Raw genomic sequence first — 19992 nt, 5'->3', positions numbered from 1 at the left:
CTTTTTTAATGACAAAAAGAAGGAAAGTGGGCGAGACGGGAGTAGCCAGAGAGGGGAGAAAGATTTAAGCATGAATCAATGCCCTATAGCAGGACAATTATCTCACTGTGAGAGATTGACCGGAAATAGCCAATTCTCGGATTGACGTGAAGGAATTAGTTTTCTGCCTCAGGATTCGGTCAAAAGGATCATAGTGCAACAGGTCAGTATGAATACGGTAATGATTTGGTCAAGCGACAAACGAAGGATGGGCTACCAATCGAACCCGGATATTGCAGAGGGGAATAACACTGTCATGTCATGTCTCGGCACACAAACAGACGAATCAAGAGCAAATCAAAGTTTCTTTTCATCTCTTGGCGTAAGCAGTGTTTTCGAGAATTGTTTTCCATCTCAGATTTTATCACTTCTCATTCCGGTGCATCTTTTCTACGACAACCGCGACAACCACACTTAGTGGCGAACTCCCCTGTAAATATGAGGCGGCGCTAGGAGGAGGATCACGGTTACGCGGATTCTTCCACTTAACCAAAACGGAGTCAACCGTCCGGAACAAAAGACCGCCGACTAGCGGCCGCATGATGTTTTCCCGTTGCAATCAGCCTTGCTGAAGAAGAGTCTAGAGCAAAGAAGGATGGTGTTGAGGAAACTAGTGGCAGGTAAAACGAGGCGAGAGTGATTGTCGATTTCGCTAAACAGCGTTAGCATCAACGCAGTAGACAGAAGGGTCTAACCGGTGTCTAGTTTATACACCGGCCCAACGTTAATTCTGACAATCTCCTTGACAGCGCGGAGGTGTGTTCAGCCTCTCTTTTTTTCGCATGAACATCAACGTGAACCCAAACGCCACTTCTACCAGCAAAACGGTTGTCACATACTTAGCATGAAACTGCTTGCATTATCTCATTCCACGTGAAGAGTCTCAGCGGAACCGTTATGTCGCATTCAATCTGGGGTCCCTCCTTTTGTCGGCATAGCGGCTGAGCGGGTCATGAGCTTTCCAGGCCGCTTCCCCGTCTTTAGTCTTCTCTTGTGGAGTCGAAGAGCAATCCTTCGTCTGGTTCCTGAGGTTTCTGTCCTTTTTTTGTACAGGGATTCGTTGGTCTGTGCAGATATTGACAAGAAGCAATTCTCAAAGATAGGCAGATAGACAGAAGTCTGGAAGGGCGGCTGCTGAATAGTCTTGTCGATCACCCATCAGTCAGAACTTACATATCAATATTATGTCTTTGGACCCCTAACCGTTATGACTGTCAGAGCGGTAGAGCTATGGTGGGCTATTAGGCGGTATCCCGTACGGATAGTGGATCAGACACCAAATGCCGGGGTATCTCTCGAAGCGAAGTCGAGTCTAAGCCTAGAAATGGCGGTATGCCCGAGACTAACTATTATCCAATGCGGCGATCGCGCCTCACCCCGACCAATCGTTTCATCATGAAATGTAATTCCCCCCCGCCACAGGGTCTTTTAATATTCAGCTTGCTTGCACAGCATAAAGTTGACTTTCTCTAGCTTGGCAACTTAACTTTTCTTTTTCCTCTTCAAGATCTACACTACCACTTCAACTGAGACTCACATACATACATACACCTGCACATCATGGCTCCTTCTACCACCCAGGATCTCGTCCCCGAGCCCGTCTCCGCCAAGGAGACTACCCTTCCCTCGCATCCCAAGGATGGCTCAGTCCTCAACGCCGCCGAACGTGAGGAGCTTGCCTTCACCGACAAGTACAGCGCCCCCGACGTCTACATCAGCGAGAAGAAGGATACGCTCTGGTTTCCCTGGATTGGACCTATTGAGCTGAAGCCCATGCGCATGGACAACCGAACCGGTACTTTCGTCGTCGGTCTGCGATCGCCAGTTGCTGCGAGCCTGGGCAAGCACCGACACCGTGGTACCGTTACAGCCATTACCATGTCTGGAGAATGGGGCTACAAGGAGTGAGTACCCTCTGCATACCATGCATACCACGTTGCTAATCTTTTAGGTACGACTGGGTTGCTCGTCCTGGTGACTGGGTTTGCGAGAACCCTGGTGTCATCCACACCCTGTCCGTCCAGGATAACACGGATATTGTCTTCACTGTTTCCGGTAGCATTGAGTTCCTGAACGATGATGATAGCTTGAAGTTTACTCTTGACATCTTTAGCTTTGCTAAGATGTACTACGATTACTGCAAGGAGAAGGGTATCAAGCCCAACGATGCCCTTTGGCACTAAATTACGAATATGAAACGGACGGAGGCAAATTGACGACAGGCGGGATGGGCTCGTACTAGTCACAAAATGATATACGCAATACCCTTACAAATAAATAAAATATTTGAACACTACTTCTCTATCTACTGTTATCTTTCATTGACCAAAGTCAATTATTGACTCGTAGTTTCCCATGCATGTCAAAGCGTTGCATTCGCCAGCCTCACCTCAACCCACGGTCGCCAGTACCCGAGCGATCATCTCGTCAAAGCCCTCACCCTCTTGAAGCCCAAGCACCTTGTTCCAATGCTCCGCCTTATCCGGAAAATAAGTAACTGGGGCATCACTGTACGTAGTCGAAGCAGCAAGCTCGTAATACCCAGTGGTCCATTCGCCTTCCTCGACGTGCTTTGTAGCTCGCGCATAGAGTTCCGTCTGGCTCAAAATCTTCATGGCAAATTTGGTTCCAGAGATACGTTCCAGAGCCTCAAGAACTTGATTTTGAGTAGTGTTGTACGAGGAGATGTGTACATACTGATTCTTGGTTTTCTCGGAGTGGAGCAACGCAGCGGCAGTGGCTTCGCCGACTTGAGATACGGTTGTGGTGGTAAACTTGGGTTCACCTGCGTCTACAAGTTCGCCGGTTTTGGCCTTGACGTCTAGACAAAGCAGGCCTTGCCCCTCGATTAACATCTAAAATCGCCCACAGTTAGCGTTTCAAATGAATGATAACGGTTTGTATGGAAGACTCACCCAGTCAATCCAAGGTCCAGAGAAAATAGCAGTCCAAGTCAATCCCTCAACTACCTTACTCTTGACATAATCCATGACATCCTGTTTGCCCTTGAGGAATGGGGCCATATCCTCAAGACCCTCGACTGAAGTGTCACTGCCAAACTCGCTTGGCATGAAGCGCTTGACCTTTGCAGCTACAACGGCATCGATGACGGTCTTTTGCTCCGCGATGTTGACTGTTGACAGTGTGGAGATGACGGCATCTTGACCAGTGAAGACTTCAACAAGGGATGGGAAGGTGTAGTCGGATTTGACAATAGTGGCGCCGTGGAAGCTTGCGTCTGCGGTGGTTGACGAAGCACGGCTTAGGACCGAAACGTTGAAGCCGGTCTTGACTAGAGCAGCAATAAGATGCGGTCCCAAGTTTCCACGACCCTGGCAAATGTATTAGAACTATTCGCATGAAAGGCTCAAAGCACTCGAACTTACTCCAAGGATCATGACATCCTTAATTTCGCCGGACATGTTGAAGACAGCAAGAGTTTGGTGTTGTGGATAGGGTAGGTGATGCTTTTCTGGTGAAGACACAATGGATTGCTGTCAGAACAAAACACAGTAAAACAGTGGTATAGTCCCAGCTACTTATAGACTTCTCACTCCAACATCCCCTTCATACAACCAGCGTATTTCGTGGATTTATCAGCATCATGGCCTCTATTTCGCCATGTCAACTCACGTCTCACGAGCATGATGGTTTCACGAACAGGTGGAGACTAAACCTCTTTGAACGAGACAGTGGAGACTAAGCCTTTCTAGGCATTAGTGTTTAGTCAAGCTGAGTGGTGGGAACTAGTGAACTGATAAGATAAGAGCAGACAGTTGAAGGACTAACGAGATCCAACCATGGTAGCCCGTGTGCTTGTTAGTGCACTATTGCCTGAGAACAGCCAATTTGTCATCGCTCAAGCGCTGGGGGTCCTTATCTCCGGCTTCAACATCCCCATGACCTCACCTCTAAAAACTCCCCTTCATTTCCTCAATGCTTTGAGAATCCCCTCAATTAACAATGACTTTTCTCCGAAGATCCTGTCAGGCATGTGTCAAAGCGAGACGTCGCTGCAATCTGGCCACTCCCTGCTGCGAAAGATGCTCCACCAAACGCATAAAATGCTGCTACATCAATCAACCGGCCCCTGCAACTGCTAATAGCCATTCCGCAAGCATGATAAGAATGGTCAAAAAGTCACAGAGCTTGGATAGCGTGACAGATAGCCACACGCTCTCATTACTTGTGGTCCGTGGGGACCTGGATACTGGCTTACAAATCTACATTCGACAAGTTCTTCGGGATGGACCTCCACTGGCAACACTAGATGTCGCGTGGCAGAAAGAGTCGAGTGTCGTGAGTAGGTTAGTTGATTCCGGCTTGAGGGTCTTCAACCCTTTACATCTTGAGATCGTGAGGGTGTTTAATCAGAAGACGCTTCATCGCCTATCCTCCATCCTGCAAAGTTTCCCAGGCGAGTTCGCAGAGGACAACACAACTGCCTTTATCCACCCCGGCATATACAAAACGGACCTGCCGTCTCAACTCCGAGAGGTTAAAGACATATGCTACAGCTTCCAAGTCGGCGGTAACTACCTCGCCGACCACCGTCTCCATACACTCCGATCCACAATCCGTCGTCTGCTCCGTTCATCAACACAAGCCTCTTCATTCCCAGAAACACTAGCCCACGCACAATCAATAATCTTTGCCCAAATAATTCGTCTCCTCAGCTGCAGCGACACAGACTTAGATCAAATAGAACGCGACAACGAATCCATGTGGGCTCTAACCCACACCCTCTGGCAAAACGCACCTACTCAACTCCCAAGCACTCTAAGTCCCTGGCAAGCTTGGCTTTTCTCCGAAAGCGTTCGTCGGACGATATTGGTGTGTAATATCCTGCTCGCGGTGTACAGTTCGTTGAAAAGAGGGTATACCATTCACTCACTTTGTATCGAGGCATTGCCATTTGATCTGCGGACTCAACTATGGGATGCGCGGACAGAACAAGAGTGGGATATCGCTGCGGCAAGGACGAAAAGTCCGGCTTTGGTTACTTTAAGTCAGTTTACGGCGCTGAGTTGGGGTGTTAATGGTGGTTCGAGATTTGAGGATCTTTTGGTATTGGCGTTCGGAAAATAATCAGAAGGACTTTGATGAGATTGTGATCATGATATGACATGTACTGCATTGAGTGTGGTTATTTGCGTATTGCATATATAGTGATGTCATCTGCGCCCTTCAGGTGACAGTGACCTTGGCATGCGGCGGTGCGCCATAATGTCAATCCTTCAGGAATAGCGTTACGCGTCTCAATTAATGATATATAAGAACGCTTTATTCCTCGAGTTAAGAAAGCTTAAGAAAGTCATTGCAAGTATACATCATCAGCAGCAGTATAATTTATACACGGTCAGAATGGCAACTCCAAGTTCGAATCTCTCCACCAGAGGCCAGGTCTTCGCCTCGCCAGAGTATAGGATGCCTCTGCTAGATATCCTCTGTGACTCGTGGCACCCCGAGACGAACCCAGATGGATATGTCAGTCTGGGTATAGCCGAGAACGTAACTACAAGTTTGGGAAAGCTAAGACAGTTCATGAACTGATGATTCGCAGACGCTGATGCACGAAGAATTGATGCAGCATATGACGGACAATGTAATACACACTACCTAAAGCCAAATTCATACTGACTTCCTGTAGTTCAGCATAAATAGCCACTCTCTCACTTGCGGAGATGGCTTCTCCGGCTCTCACCGTCTACGAAACGTTCTCGCTAGATTCATCAACCAGAACTTCATTCCTCACGAAGCTGTGACAAAAGACCAACTAATCGTCACTTCAGGCGTGGGTCAGGCGATCGAGCTTAGTGGCTTCTCGCTCTGTGATAAGGGCGATGGTGTCTTACTTGGAAAGCCGTATTACGGGAATTTTCCTATTGACTTTGGCTATCGAGCTGAGTAAGTATCTCTGGCCGATTGAGTGGCCTATTATTTATCTGGAGTACAGGGCGAAGATTGTTAGTGTATCTTTCGGGGAGGTTGACCCTTTCAGTCTTGAGACTGTGAATATATACGAAAAGGCTCTGCTCGAGGCCCAACAAAAGGGAGTACGTGTTAAGGTGTTCCTCCTGTGCAACCCACACAATCCTCTAGGTATGTCCGCTTGCCCAGACTCCTCCGATCAGTCTCTAAATCAATAGGTCGTTGCTATACACCCGAGGTCATAAAAGCCTACATGAAACTCTGCCAAAAGCATAACCTCCATCTTCTCTGCGACGAAATCTACGCTCTATCAGTCTGGAAGAACCCCGCCGTTCCTAATGCACCTGAGTTCACTTCAGCGCTTTCTATTGATACGGAGGGCTTGATTGATAAAAGTCTCGTACACTGCATGTGGGGAATGAGCAAGGTCCGATATAGAACCCGAATTGATGATGAAGAATACTGACGGTTTTATAGGACTTTGGCGCAAACGGTATTCGAGTCGGTTGTTTGATCACCCGTAATGAAGACTTTATGCGCGCTTGTGTCGCAAACTCAGAGTTCTCAGGTCCCTCGTCCCTCTCCGACCTAGCAGCCTCAAGCACCCTATCCGACGAAATCTTTCTAAAAGGTTACATGGAAACAAACAGACAACGCCTAGCGGCGAACTACCAACTGGCCACTAAGTTCCTGAGAAAGCACAATATTCCATACAAAGAAGGTTCCAATGCTGGATTATTTGTTTGGGCTGATCTGTTTGCACCTAATCAAGCATCAATAGACTCTCTGGTTAACAAAGAAGAGGAGGGTCTCAAGAGAATGGAAGCAAAGATGACGGATGTTTTGCTGAAGAACAAGATCTTTGTTGCGGCTGGGAATGACTTTGGTACTGATGTTTCTGGCTGGTTCCGTGTTGTATTTGCTCATCGGCAGGATTATCTACTTGAGGGGCTTGAACGAATGAATCGGGCTATTCAGATGTTTGGTGTCGAGCTAATGGAAGAAACATCTGCTTGAGCGCCATAAGGGACATATTAGTTGGATACAGCATCTTCACTAGCAAGGCAAAGTTATCAAATTGTATCTAACCAAGATATTCCCAGCGCATTGATTATGTGTACGTATTTGGATCTTCAAACCTTTAACCCATGATTTTCCAACACACAGCTTATCAAGGCTATATCCGCTCTTTTCACCATTCAACCAAGCGGGAATCACTCATCCTTGGCCATCACAAGTGGAAGCAACGTGCGCATAATCTTTCCTCTCGTCTTATACTTCTTCCCAACCTCCCCATCACGCCAGAATCCAGACTCAGTAATCGACCCGCCCAGATTATAATGAGGCAGATGTGGTAAATCCTCATGAAAGATACCCGATTGTCGAACGACGTTGCCTTTCTTATCCATGAACACCAGGAGTAACTCCCCATCTTTGAAAGCCTCTTCATCAACGACGACCAACCAAAATCGAATCTTGGCTACATCGCAGATAACGTCTTCAAAGTCGTCCTCTACCAGGTCTCGGGACTCGCCCATGACTGATATCAGGTCTTTGACATACCCGATGTCGCTTTCATTGAAATCGCGTCCAAGCTCTGGGGCTGCTAGTTCAGGAAAGACCTTGAATACGCTTTGCCAGCTTTCAGAGCTTGTGTTAAAAAGTGAAGGGTCATCGAGGATACGCCACCATCGATCTTCAGGCTCACCAAATAAACCACCAAACGGATCCATTTCTTCGAAGGCGTCGGTCGCATCTTTCATCCAGCGATTGAATTCGTCATCACTGTCACCACTGTAGTAAGTGCGGAGCACGATGATCTTTTCGAAAAGAGGATTCCGAGGGTCGTATTTTTGCGCTATTTTGCGAAGTTTCTCTGGACGCCATGGGGCGAGCACTGTTTGGATAAATTCTGTGGATGGTGTGTCATCGGTTGAAGAAGCGAAAGGCGAGATATCATCTTCTTGTAGGAAGGATTTCACGAGTTCTTCTCGCTGCTGTTCAATCGTCAGAGTTGAAGATGGGTCCCATTTGCTCTGTACAAGTGTGTCAGCAATAGTCCAAAGAGGTTGTGTCACCACTTACAACTAAGTAGCGCTCAACTGGCAAAGATCCCCAAGGAGGTGACTCAGCTCCTTCAACTTGGCTCATCCTTTCCTTCTGTAAGAGGTTGAAGATGGAGGAATAGTAATTGAGTGAGACTCTCCAATTGAGGTGAGAATTCAGTCTTTAGTCCATCATGCCCATTGGCTCACTAACCACTAGTCTGGAATATAACGGACCGTCCGTTTGATTAATTCTTGGCGGTGATATGTCACTGGAGATGGAGCGTGATAGCTGTAGCCTCACTACCTCGGCAGATTTGGAGGCGCATGTAAAACACAGCCGCAGCATCAGGGAGATAGCGCTTACGCCAAGTTATCGTAGGATTTCCATTTTCACCGAATGCTAGACGGTTGCCTAGTCGGATAATGACTTTTCCAGCTCCGGGCTGTAGCATACCATCTGTCCCTTCGCTCAAGTGAGCTATTAATATCTTCTTATCCTCTAAACCAACATGGGTATAGAACATAAGTTACTCAACTCTACATTGATATAACCTTCTTCGCATGCATTGCAGTAACTTCCATATCAACAATGACGGACCCAATCACCCCACAAAAAGATGAAGATCCTCCTCCTGTCACAGCTAGTCCAACAACATTCGATTATTTCTCAAAACTTCCCACAGAGCTCCGACTTAAGATCTGGGAGTATACCTACCCAGAATTTCAGATCCATTATATCATCCCCGGCCCTGATGAAAGACATCCTTGTGGCCGACCAGAAGGATGCCAAGTTATCAACTTCCCAAACATCGCATCGCCACCTCTACCAGCCGCGTTGCTCGTCAACCGCGACTCTCGGAGTCTTGCCCTTGGGCAATTCAAGTCTTTTCCAAGATTTCCTTCGGAAGCCTTTGCGCCCGAGGAAATGCCTCATGGGTACTTTAACCCCAGAACTGATTATTTGCACATCCCGAACAAAATGCGCAATGGGAATTGGAACTTCGCAAACGCGCCATTCCCTCAGCTCATCTTTTGCATCAGTAAACAAGACGCCGCCTACCCAGTTCCTGGGCCTCGGTCTTTGTACCCCGAAGCGAAGGAGCAAGGAACGGGAATAATCAAGCTGTCTCAACAGCGATTATCCCTCGGCTTGTGGACGCCCTTGTCGCCAACAATAACGCTCGTCATTGTTAATAGAAGCGAGAAAACGGGGCGACGCTGTTATCACATATGGCCTGCCGGCGAGCCACCGAGGATCATAAAAAATGACGTTATCGAGGCTTTCAATAGTGAGGGAGAGCGCCGATCAAAAGGACCAGCCTTGACGTGGGCAAAAGAATTGCGTGAAGCGATAATGGATGAACTTGGTGAAGAGGAGGATAACGATAGGTTTATCCCCCGGGTTCATTTTGGACGGATGCGCTTATTTTGCAAGTGTCCAAATGCTAAAAGGGAGATTGGAGACAATGGAGGCTGGGGACCTATTTAAGGTTTCTGAAGGGCAGTCATCAAGTCGTACAGTTCAAATCAACACAATTGAGGCTGGGGACCGCTCTATGGCGAGGATCTTTACAGCCTCGACGAGACATTGATAAATGGTTGATAGAAAAGAGAAAAGAGAAATGCTTCAAATAGACTTTTATCAAGACCAAGATCAGAAAGTGGTCTTTACTCTTTAGCGGTGGCATTTGCCTTGGCCGATACGCAACCAGATTAAAACTGACGTGTTGAACGAGAGACGGCTATGCCGCCTTCAAGTGTACATCAAAACATGTTCCTGCTGGGCAACGTACCCTTAATCGGTGTCCAAAGACAAGGGTCAAAAAGATCGAGATGTGAAGGATTTTGAACAACGTTCTGCAGTGACAAAAACCACTTTTGTTTGAACCCACCTTCGAACAAAGTTTGCTACGTTGGGAATGCAAATCCTGTTCTTTGATGTCACGAGAACAGAGCAACATCTACCGAGACAAAGCTCAAACGGGCATGTTCAAACAACTATAACTTGCAACAACAAGCAAGCTTTACGTACGCTTATTCCATTCTTCACGATTTAAAGACTTTTGAGAGACGAGGTCGAAGCAGAAACACCAAATAAGACATTGCTTCCGACCTTTTCCAATATGCCTCTACAAAAAAAGCCCATCATGAAGGAAACAAAGCCAGAGGGAACTCGTCGAGGACAAAAGCCCGCCATGAAGAAATCAAAGTCAAACGAAACGTCTTCAGGCGACGTCTGGACCGAAGCCGAGAACGCAGAGCTCTTACAATACTACACCTACTGTCTCGCCCAGCACAACGAATGTGTCAAGAACCTCGAGGTTCTCCACCAAAAGGAACAAGAAATGAAACTGCTCCTCCCGCAGAAGGAGGGCAACAAGAAATTCCAGGCGCAGTACGACGAACTTAGACGCAGAGCCACCAAGGAAGTAGCTTTGATGGGAGAGTACTTTGATCTTCTGAGTTTTATTGAAGGGGAGATGGATGCTTGTGGGTTGACAGACTTTTGAGTTGAGGCGGCAGATGAAGAGCGTGCGTGAAAGAAAGTGTAAACTTGGTTCATGAGAACTTACTAAACGAAGGAAGTAGACCAATGTCTGTAGTAAACGAAGAAGAGGTGTACACCAAAGTCTATAGACTGGGCCCATAAGAGAGTTTCCATCATGCACTGAGAGTAGTTATATACAATGGATGAATTCCCATCCTTTGCAATCTTCTTATCCTTCATTCACATTGACAATAAAAGTTAAAGATGACGGACAAACGATACTCTATGACGCCAATACGGTCATCTACTGCCCAGCCATATCTGCCGACAGAAAATATGCCCAACAACCAACGCTCCCTAACGCCAGTACCGTTGCTTGAAGACACAGACTTTCTGCGCAAGGCGTGGCGATACCCTCCAATGGCACCACGGCCTGTTCCTCCACCCTCCGTCGCCCCCAGATCCCTCTTGCCCTACCCAGGCTACTGCACATCCCCCCGCCCAACAACACCCAGTGGCTCAACTTGTCCCGCCCCCAGGGCACCTCTCCAAGAGCTCCCTCTCCCCACCCGTTCACCATCCCCCACCTTCGTAACGGATGCAGTCGAAGCCTTCGAAGACATCGCCGACATGGCAAAAGCCTATGGCGAAAAATTCGTCGAGCGCGCCGAGTCCGATGCGAAATGTATTAGAGAGCGGATCCAGAAGCTTCGAGATGAAACTGACGCTCGGATTAAAGAGCTGGAGGAGGAGTTTTATAGAAAGACTAGAGAGCCACAGGAGAGTTTGGAGAGACTTCGTGCTCTTGTGGCGGCGCAGAAGACGAGTCTTGGCTTGATCGAGCGGTGGAAAGAAATGGATAGAGGATCTACGGGAATGAATGGCCTCTAGTTTGCATTCACTACTGTTTGGGATCTGGCGTCTGGAGCTGATGTCTTGGGCTTGCAGACGATGTTTAAAACGGGTTATATCTGTCTTGGAATAGGTACTTTAGAGCCCTGGAGTTATTGGGCTTATAGAATCAATCGACTTCTGATCAATAGCATTAAGAAATCAGAACGTTCAAACATGGGACTGATGTAATCGTGATGTTTAGGTCAAGGCTGCGATGGTGTCCCCGGTGTGCTCTCACAGAGTCAAACATAACGAATTGCAGGTTTCACATGTAAGTGCACCTATAGTCACGATATAAAGTCTTTGACGAATGCTTCTCCGGTACTTTTACCATTGCCCTGTGCTCTCATGATTCTGGCCCATGCCTTACGTCTCCATATAGAACACAATGTCCACAGGGGCGACAAGATTCTCAAAAGAACATCATAGAGCCGAACTAACACCATGTTCTGTGGCATAGTCACCGTTCATGACCTTTATGGTCACTGTTCGGAAGTCATTGCTATAGCGATGCTCGTGGTTTTTGTTCGCCAGTACAAGCCCCATTGTCATTGTCCAAGTATAGGCACTGACTTGAACACCGAGCAGGTTCCACCTATGCTGTTCATAGCCGTGCCTGTTCATTTCCCTATGACTTCGATCGATGTCCCACTGCATTCAGCAATCCTTTTCTCTATCTTCATTCCTCCTCACACCCCCATCCAGACCTCATCACTCACCACTTACAGTTCTACCTCCATCTAATAATCATCATGCCTAGCAACAAAGCTCCCTCTGGCTCCCGTCGCCAGGAACGCGAAGACTCTTTCGTCCACGTCAACACCCCTTCAGGTTCCCGTCGCGAGGACTCCTTCGTCGTCATCCACTCCAGCGACAACGTTCCGTCAGACAATCATCGCCAGAACCAGGGCATTGCCCAGCTCGGCAACTCTTTCAACCAACTCAACATCGACCAGACTTACAACACTCCTCTCTACATGACCGCCGCCGGCAACCGGTAGCTCGCTGGCAAGGTAAACTCTCTGAGCGATACAATGAAGGCGCACATTGCCAAGATGTTCATGGAGCGGCCACACCAAGAGACCAAGGAATATCTGATCAAGCAGGGATTTTTTAAGAGTACTCTCTGCGATGAGGATTTTGGTGCTTTTATCAAGTGTCTTCTTCCAGATAGCTATGGATTTAACCAGCACATCTAAGGAATGGACATGATAGTGAGTCGCCGGTACGTGTTTGTGAGTTCTGCTATTTGGCAAGGTAAGTATTGGCAATCGTGAATCAAGGCGCCTATAGAAGGAAGCCTACAGAAGGAGGAGACATTGAAGAAGAACCTGGTAGCCCTGGTGGCCTCTAGCTAGTAGATAGTAGATGGGTATACTTGATTGATAGATGTAAGCAACACAGCCACTTGTAGTTGAGTACTATTTCGATCTAGTCAATAAAGAGTAAGTGTCCCCCAATTCAAGTTTCGCATAGTGACTATTATTCATGACAAGGTATCCACTACAGGGATGCTCCTTCAAATATTTGCCACCAATATTAAATTTCATCATGACTTTTTCAAACCTTCCTTTTGCTTCGCCTATTATTCCTTCCGTTGGTTGTGTCGGAAAGCCACTCTGTTAACCGAGTAACACACGCCCAATCAATCATCCAACGCGTTTTTCTGTCACTTTTCTGCGACCGCCCGAGCGCGTCAGACATTTCTTCAACACCCCCTCATTTTTGGGCCACGTACGATTTTCAGCCTCGCTTTCACCATCACGCAACACAACACCAAAACACTGCGGTCGGATATGGAAGATGGTCGGAGTCATCCATCGTCGAAATGACGGTCCAAGTCCGAAGCGAAAACGCAATAAACTCATCGTCCGATTAAAACTTCGTCCTTCTATCCTCGCTCAATTCCCCCAACCATCCACACGCCCCGCGCCCAAACCTCTCATCAAAGAACACAACACGCATCAACTACATTTTCTCGATCAACTTATCACCGAACAATACGCCGAGTTGGAACGCCTGAGTCAGGAGCGAGCAGAGACGATGGCGAATATCGCAAATTACGAACGGGTGTGCAATATACATCTCGATACGCTGCATAAGAACCTAGCGGATGCGTGTGATATTGGTATCAAGAGCAGTGTTGTCAATGAAAGCGATGGGGAAAAAGTTCGGTTGCTGAAGGAGGAAATCGAGACTATGAGGGTCGGTGTCCAGAATTGGAGTCGGATCTTGATGGAGGCGAAGCAGGATGCTCTGACAAAGAAGCAGCAGATTGCTATGATTGCGGGGAATGTCAAAAACCTGGAGGAGGAGAGACGGCAGTTGGGGCAGTGGACTTGAGTGTCATGAAATAGCATATTATGGGCGTTTTATCAGGTTATCGGGAGTCTATTTGGGTTTCTACTACTGGGGTATCAAGATCAATGATGGAGTTTTCTCCAATAGTGTTTTTTTCTTTCTGCAGACGATGGTCTTCTTCTTTGCATCTTTGCATCCTCAACGAGTCGCCATGTCTTTCTCCAGAACCTCATTCCACCTAGCATACCCAGTCTCATTCAAATGAACATTATCCTCACTCATGATCCCATCCTGCTCATCCCCAAATGGCAAAAACGCAGCACCATTGCGATCCGCAATATCCTTCAGTATACGATTCGCCTCGTCAATGATCTCATCCACCAAACCACGCTGTTTAAAAAGGGCCGTCATCACAATCTCAACATCAGGAAGCGCCTCTCGAATAGTCGCGATCAAAGCCGCATACGCATCCGCATCATTCTTTCGCAAGCCGTTCTTCTTGAGATTATTGCTTCCCATGTGGACGTACATCAGCTTTAGATTTGGCTGGTGGGTCTTGATGTCGTCGAAAAGACCTTGGTCGATGCGGTACTGCACATTGAGGACCTTATCGCCGCCGACACCGAGGTTCAGAATGCAAGGATTGTTGTTGATGGAGAGCGCGCAGCCAGTGGTCTTGAAGCGCTCGAAGAGGCTGTCGCCGAGAAGAGCGATCGTGTATTGGTTTGGGTTCGAGGTTATTTGCAGTCGGTGCGTATCGTGGTGGGTCTCGTGGGAGCGTTGCTTGAACATCTTAACTGTATCGTGTCAGTATCGCTTATGTAGCTTGGAGGATGAGAGGTTGATGTACCGGAATGACTGCGATGAGTTGGGGTTGGAAGATGTTGGTGCGGAAGGGAAGGTGCGACGAAGGAGCGAGGGCGCGCAGCTATATGCTACCGCACAAGAGTTGGAAGAAGGTTTGGCAGCTGGTGGACAGAACAGCGATTGAAGTTTCCAATAGCTATCGAATTCTCGACAATGAGTCCTCTGCAAAGAAGATATTTGTAAAGCCAAGCAGCGATGTTAAAATTGCTTATATACTGAATCTCATGAGATTGGGAACGCCCTGTGGATACAAACTGCTTATAATATAACGGTAGATCACCTTTGTTACTTCCTCCAAAATCATTATTTTACTTGCATTACAAGTGGCTGAGGGTTTCTCGGCGTGATGATTTTACTTTGCGCTGAAAGCCTTGTTCTGTCCGATGACTCACTTCCCGAGCGAGCTTCACAAGGCTGTGCAACATAACACAGCAAATCGTCCCACAGCCACTAATCTCCACCGTATCCAAGTTACTGGTCTCGCGTTTGCGCATTTGCTCAAAATCAGGAACTGCGTTCTTTGTTATATTATCTATACACTGAGATGAGAAGGGTATCTACTTTTACATGCAATGGCTCAATCCAGCCATCAATCCGTGACTACCTCTACCTAACTCCAGTCTCCTGAATCTCCCGAATCCACTGAATCATTCTGATTCAGCCATGGGTCCTCAAGCAACTCGCTCGCGGTAGCACGTTCATCAGGATCCCATTTCAGCATCCTCTTGATGAATCGAATGAACTTCCCCTTCTCCTCACCTTCCATACAAGTAATGTTGTCCTCAAAACTGAAATCAACGGGGGTCCAACCAGGATCCTTCAATTGACCTGTATAACGGCCTGCTCGTTTATCTTTCTTTTCATTCTCTGGTGTACCGTCGGAATCTTGTGTCAAATCGTCGGACTCGTAGAACTTGGATGTCCGTTCGCCTTCTTCAAGAAGATCCTGTGGGGGAGGTCCAAGCAAGGCGGTGATCTGGCCAAGATGCGCTCCCTCTTCATATTCTGCGGCGCCATGTGTGCTGGGATCGAAAAGGTCTTTGTCCTCGAGCAAGTACCAGAGCTGCAATGTCAGCTTCGCCTCATGAGAATGATGGACTGGTCTTACCATGGTCCCGAGACTCCAGATATCAGCAGGGTATGTGTAGCCTGCGTTGAGGATAATCTCCGGCGGTCGAAAGATCATCGCACCTACGGGACCCATGTTCAATTTGTCTGGTTCAGTGCGAGAGGACGAATCAAAGTCTGAAATTTGAACAATCCCCGGGTTGACGAGTGGTCCAGGGATTCTTCTGGACTGGTAAATGGTCCGTGAATTCAGCTGTTTGGCTCCAATAGGGTTTTCGAATTCATCCTTGGCGCTTTGTTCGAGCATTTCAGCGTCCGTGATTGTCATCATGAGGTTGCCTGGCTTGATGTCTAAGAAATGTTAGCAAGTGAAGAAATGTGCTCGATTTGTAACTTGCCTCCGTGGACGACGCGACACTCGGTATGGAGATAGTCGAGCCCCGACAAGGTCATTTGCAATATAGGTTTGAGAACATTCGGAGGTATGACACCATCCCAGTATCGTCTCCAGAGCCATAGCGGTTCACGCATCGCTTCCATGACGAGACACTCATGGGTTCCATATCGGCCTTCCAGCGTGAATGAATCCAGGAGCTTCCTCACTTAATGCCAACCTTGATGTCGAGGGTTCGCATGCAAGGTGTGTTCCATGATATCGAGTTCGCCTTTGTTGGTGCGGTTGGCACCAGGGCAGTGGAGCGCGTTAACCTTGACAGCGACATATCTCTCCCTCGACCAGCACCAATTCCAAAGGTCCTTGGGAATATCTTTGACGAATACGATAGGAGGTATCGGGAATCGGTTGAGGTCTCTGCACAGCCAAACGGTCGAGTTGCCTCCGTAGCCTAGCTTAGTGGTGACTTGGTATCTTTCGTTCAAGACCTGTCCGAGGGTAATCGGGTAGAAGCGATGAGGATGGTAGAGTGGTGTGTCTTCTTCTTCTATCGGGATGGAGCGATCGATCGACGGCGAGACGGCGGAGGATACGGGCCATGGGCGGCGGTAGAGGCGCTTGGAAAGCCAAGAGCGGATCATGCTGGGCATGAACAGGATGGCCTGTCTCGCAGCGTAGATTGAACTGCGTTGTTTTGTCAGATGCGCCTTGGAGAATCTGCATCTCAGGCATGCAAGATAGCGGAGGAGATTGACTCACCTAAATCACTCCTGCGGCAGGTGCACGTATGCTGGTCGGTGGTTCTTGCCGCTGGACAATTGAGTTGGGACAAATATCAACGCGGTCGGGTCAATGCGGAACCGTGCACAAAGACAATTGGGTAAAATCTTAAAATCAGTAGAGAACATATCTCATTTGTTTACGGGTTGGGCGTTCTTACAATAAGGTTGCCCTCTTCCGACAGGCCAGTGGCATCGCAGTGCAAGTCACCTAGCAACTGAACTCTAACACAGTCACTTGCACAAAAGGCTTACGCAAAAGACGCATGAATCTTTGTAAGGTCAACTAACCAATAACACATCAAGTCGTATCATTAATCATTTCTATATCCATTATTTCTTTCTATTTATTAGACCCAGATTAAGCCAATTACATTGCCTGCCACACTCGCTCCAGAAACGGGGAACTCGCGGTAGTTTCTTGCACTTTTCTTCAGCCCTTCTACTGATACACCTTCACCTTTCCAAAAAGACTTTGGAATCTTACTGTTCTGGCATGAAGCTAAAGCACCTCTCATTCATACATCTTCATTCTTTCTATAAAGAATTAAGATTTATACTGTTCTGGCATGAAGCCATCATGCCTCACCTTAGAATGAAGTGAAGGACTCCATCAGTCCGTCAGACCGCCAGGACGGCCGGAGCAGCCAGGATACTGCTATAACAGAAACATCCCGTCACACCTCAAAACGGAAGCAAAGGATACCACCAGTCCGTCAGATCGCCAAGGCGACCGGGGCGGCCGGGGTGGCCAGGATGCTGATGTGGCAGGAAGACCACACCTGACCTCAAAATAGAAACGAAGGATTCCATCATTCCATAGAATCGCAAAAGGGGCCAGGATACGGGGTAAGATCAATACAACTGTTCCACGATAAATTGTATCAACCCGACCATATCGAATTCCCCCCACATGGTTGGATCCATCCATCCTCCGGCAGTTCTTCTTGCCGGCGACCCGCCATCCTCTCACCACAGCTAATATACGCCAGCGTATCATCCAGCTACTTTATAGTCACGACCCTGCTGGTAGAAACCTCCTCGAGGTCCGCATGCACCGTGACTATTTCGAGCAGTACCCCAGTAGGTTCAGCAAACTGAAAATGCGATAGAAGTCGTGATGCAAAATAATCAAGACACTCATAAAACATCAAGTCGTTATCATTAATCATTTCTATGTCCATTATTTCTTGCCATTCATTCCCTTCATTATGCGACAAAGAAGAACATGCGAAGTCTTTGCACCCTGTGAAATCCTACCTAATCGCTCAAGCGTCCGCCTCGCCTTTTCAACAGCATCTCCATCGCTGACCAATGATGTGCTCAAAAATGCAGCTGTGTCGAATAAACACAAAACAATGATGTGGAATTGATCGTTCCCTTCCATGGCTCGTGACGACCAGCGCGTTGCTATGTCAAGTGCCTTCACGGAGTAATGCACGGCTTCTTCTCTCATCTTTGGCGTTGATTCATTTGCGGGGTTGGAGAGGTAGGTTTTGTATGGTTGGAGGATGATGAAGTAGGCCATCGCTTGGATGTAGTAGCGATGCGATACGAGCCAGGGCCATTTTTTATCGTTGGATGTATCCGTGTTGGTGAGGTTGAATACTGGTGGCAGAGAAGAGATGTACTCCTCAACTATTTTCGTATGCGCGCGAATCTCAGCTGGTGAGTCGACACGATGTGGTGTATGCCACTTCTTCGAAAGCGACGACACAAGATGATACTGCAACCTTGTCGAAAGCGTAGGCGAGGGCGGTGCAGTGCTCAAATCATCCGCATCAGCCTCGGAGTCAATGTCATTCATAATCATTGGCCTCCCAAGGATAAGCGACAACTCCCAATTCCAACATTGCAGAACTCTCCAAATCTGCCTCCCCGTTCTTGAATTTGTTTTCGCTTCATGATACCCCAACTCATACGCTTCCTGAATCGCTAGCCCGATGGTATGCCACGCCTCAACGAACCGAGCTTCACCTTGTAACCAGCATATACTCGAAATCTTCCATTGAAGACTTGTCAGGCTATATGAACCTGCTGGTATCGAGACGGCGACTCGGTGAGCGGCTGCGTGGTAGTCGGGTGATTGTGGGGCCACGCATGCGCACATCATTAAAACGAGAGTGGTAAATTGCGCATCCTGATATTTTTCTGTATCTGATGAGGCTGACCATTGGATGTAATGTGAGATAAAGGTTGTGGGCTGAATTATGCTGCGGTGATGGTTTATGTCGCTAAAGAATGCTTCAATGAGACCATCTGGATTGTTAGAATAAATAAATATGAGCGCAGTTAAAACCACATACCGAGTATTGGTTTGGTTGGTAAAATGTCAAGAACATTTTGTGATTGAGAATTGACGATGCAAACATCTTTTGGTGTTTCCAGGTGATGCTGTAGACGGTTAGTGTACTGCCCTACAAATTCAGCACTGACTGTCCGGACTGGACTTACCAGGGACCAGGGCGAGGAATCACCCCAATTGAGATCCTGGTACATTTTGACTTTCGGCGCTTCCCGCTAGTTGACCTTGATAAACAAGACGTCAATAGATTAAACTATCAAGTTCAAGGAAATAAGAAATAGTAGAAAAGGAAAAATATGGCGCATCCCTTTACGGAGTACCGCCTTTATCTTTGCCATTGCTGACGGTCGAAAAGTCGGTGTTGGCCGAAATAGTTCGGGCAGAAGACATGGCCGAAAGCTTTCGGATCGGGGACCCCCCGAAACATTACTGGTCCTGCCAGGTGCGAGGTGCGAGGTACATAAGGTGTCATCGCTTACTTGTGCGACATTTTTACTCCACCACCGACAAAAGGATTCGGTACTGACAAAGCGCAGAGACATGAGAAATGATCACGAGACTTTTATCATGTCGGTAGTTATTAATTGACGCTCAGACTGGTCTTTATTTCTGGTGAGGTGAGAGGGAAGTGTCTTCTGAAAGACGGCTTGGAGCAGGGTTATCCCCGCAGGATGCAAGGGTAGCGATGATCTTACCTGATAAATCATCGGGACAAGTGGAGATTCACAACATCGCTCAACAATGATTGCATCGGGTATAACATATTCCTGTCTCACTATTACTATTTCTATCCCTGTGTTGATCCTCCCAAGATAATCAATCATGCCCTAAGTCTAACCAAAAAGAATAACAAAAAAGTAAATAATAACCACAAGACT

The 19992-nt window shown here is 47.5% G+C and overlaps 11 protein-coding genes across 11 annotated transcripts; 6 read left to right on the top strand and 5 right to left on the bottom strand.

Moving 5' to 3' along the window:
* Positions 1–1599: 1599 nt before the first annotated feature.
* Positions 1600–2222, top strand: FIESC28_05858 (uncharacterized protein; the record flags this gene model as incomplete). The annotated part of the gene is made up of 2 exons (XM_031160003.1): positions 1600–1943; positions 1991–2222. The coding sequence occupies 2 exons, from the start codon at positions 1600–1602 to the stop codon at positions 2220–2222; spliced, it is 576 nt and encodes a 191-aa protein (XP_031016005.1).
* Positions 2223–2429: 207 nt separating this feature from the next.
* Positions 2430–3461, bottom strand: FIESC28_05857 (uncharacterized protein; the record flags this gene model as incomplete). Its single annotated transcript, XM_031160002.1, has 3 exons — positions 2430–2894; positions 2955–3371; positions 3426–3461. 3 exons carry the CDS (start codon positions 3459–3461, stop codon positions 2430–2432), a joined length of 918 nt encoding a protein of 305 aa, XP_031016004.1.
* A 1942-nt stretch (positions 3462–5403) lies between these two features.
* Positions 5404–6987, top strand: FIESC28_05856 (uncharacterized protein; the record flags this gene model as incomplete). The annotated part of the gene is made up of 6 exons (XM_031160001.1): positions 5404–5526; positions 5603–5644; positions 5690–5946; positions 5996–6141; positions 6189–6397; positions 6448–6987. 6 exons carry the CDS (start codon positions 5404–5406, stop codon positions 6985–6987), a joined length of 1317 nt encoding a protein of 438 aa, XP_031016003.1.
* Positions 6988–7184: 197 nt separating this feature from the next.
* On the bottom strand, positions 7185–8121 carry FIESC28_05855 (uncharacterized protein; the record flags this gene model as incomplete). The annotated part of the gene is made up of 2 exons (XM_031160000.1): positions 7185–8006; positions 8056–8121. 2 exons carry the CDS (start codon positions 8119–8121, stop codon positions 7185–7187), a joined length of 888 nt encoding a protein of 295 aa, XP_031016002.1.
* A 486-nt stretch (positions 8122–8607) lies between these two features.
* On the top strand, positions 8608–9507 carry FIESC28_05854 (uncharacterized protein; the record flags this gene model as incomplete). The annotated part of the gene is made up of 1 exon (XM_031159999.1): positions 8608–9507. The coding sequence occupies one exon, from the start codon at positions 8608–8610 to the stop codon at positions 9505–9507; it is 900 nt and encodes a 299-aa protein (XP_031016001.1).
* A 658-nt stretch (positions 9508–10165) lies between these two features.
* Positions 10166–10528, top strand: FIESC28_05853 (uncharacterized protein; the record flags this gene model as incomplete). The annotated part of the gene is made up of 1 exon (XM_031159998.1): positions 10166–10528. One exon carries the CDS (start codon positions 10166–10168, stop codon positions 10526–10528), a length of 363 nt encoding a protein of 120 aa, XP_031016000.1.
* A 242-nt stretch (positions 10529–10770) lies between these two features.
* On the top strand, positions 10771–11397 carry FIESC28_05852 (uncharacterized protein; the record flags this gene model as incomplete). Its single annotated transcript, XM_031159997.1, has 1 exon — positions 10771–11397. The coding sequence occupies one exon, from the start codon at positions 10771–10773 to the stop codon at positions 11395–11397; it is 627 nt and encodes a 208-aa protein (XP_031015999.1).
* Positions 11398–12152: 755 nt separating this feature from the next.
* On the top strand, positions 12153–12401 carry FIESC28_05851 (uncharacterized protein; the record flags this gene model as incomplete). Its single annotated transcript, XM_031159996.1, has 1 exon — positions 12153–12401. The coding sequence occupies one exon, from the start codon at positions 12153–12155 to the stop codon at positions 12399–12401; it is 249 nt and encodes an 82-aa protein (XP_031015998.1).
* A 1105-nt stretch (positions 12402–13506) lies between these two features.
* On the bottom strand, positions 13507–14493 carry FIESC28_05850 (uncharacterized protein; the record flags this gene model as incomplete). The annotated part of the gene is made up of 2 exons (XM_031159995.1): positions 13507–13738; positions 13949–14493. 2 exons carry the CDS (start codon positions 14491–14493, stop codon positions 13507–13509), a joined length of 777 nt encoding a protein of 258 aa, XP_031015997.1.
* A 685-nt stretch (positions 14494–15178) lies between these two features.
* On the bottom strand, positions 15179–16671 carry FIESC28_05849 (uncharacterized protein; the record flags this gene model as incomplete). Its single annotated transcript, XM_031159994.1, has 3 exons — positions 15179–15631; positions 15677–15987; positions 16251–16671. 3 exons carry the CDS (start codon positions 16669–16671, stop codon positions 15179–15181), a joined length of 1185 nt encoding a protein of 394 aa, XP_031015996.1.
* Positions 16672–17992: 1321 nt separating this feature from the next.
* Positions 17993–19308, bottom strand: FIESC28_05848 (uncharacterized protein; the record flags this gene model as incomplete). The annotated part of the gene is made up of 3 exons (XM_031159993.1): positions 17993–19068; positions 19116–19203; positions 19264–19308. 3 exons carry the CDS (start codon positions 19306–19308, stop codon positions 17993–17995), a joined length of 1209 nt encoding a protein of 402 aa, XP_031015995.1.
* Positions 19309–19992: the final 684 nt, after the last annotated feature.

Source organism: Fusarium coffeatum, assembly GCF_003316985.1.
Source record: "Fusarium coffeatum strain FIESC_28 chromosome Unknown BRIP53273_contig_125, whole genome shotgun sequence".
NCBI classification, from domain to species: domain Eukaryota; kingdom Fungi; phylum Ascomycota; class Sordariomycetes; order Hypocreales; family Nectriaceae; genus Fusarium; species Fusarium coffeatum.
Note: the sequence above shows the minus strand (reverse complement) of the source record. Positions and strands in the feature narration are given on the sequence as shown.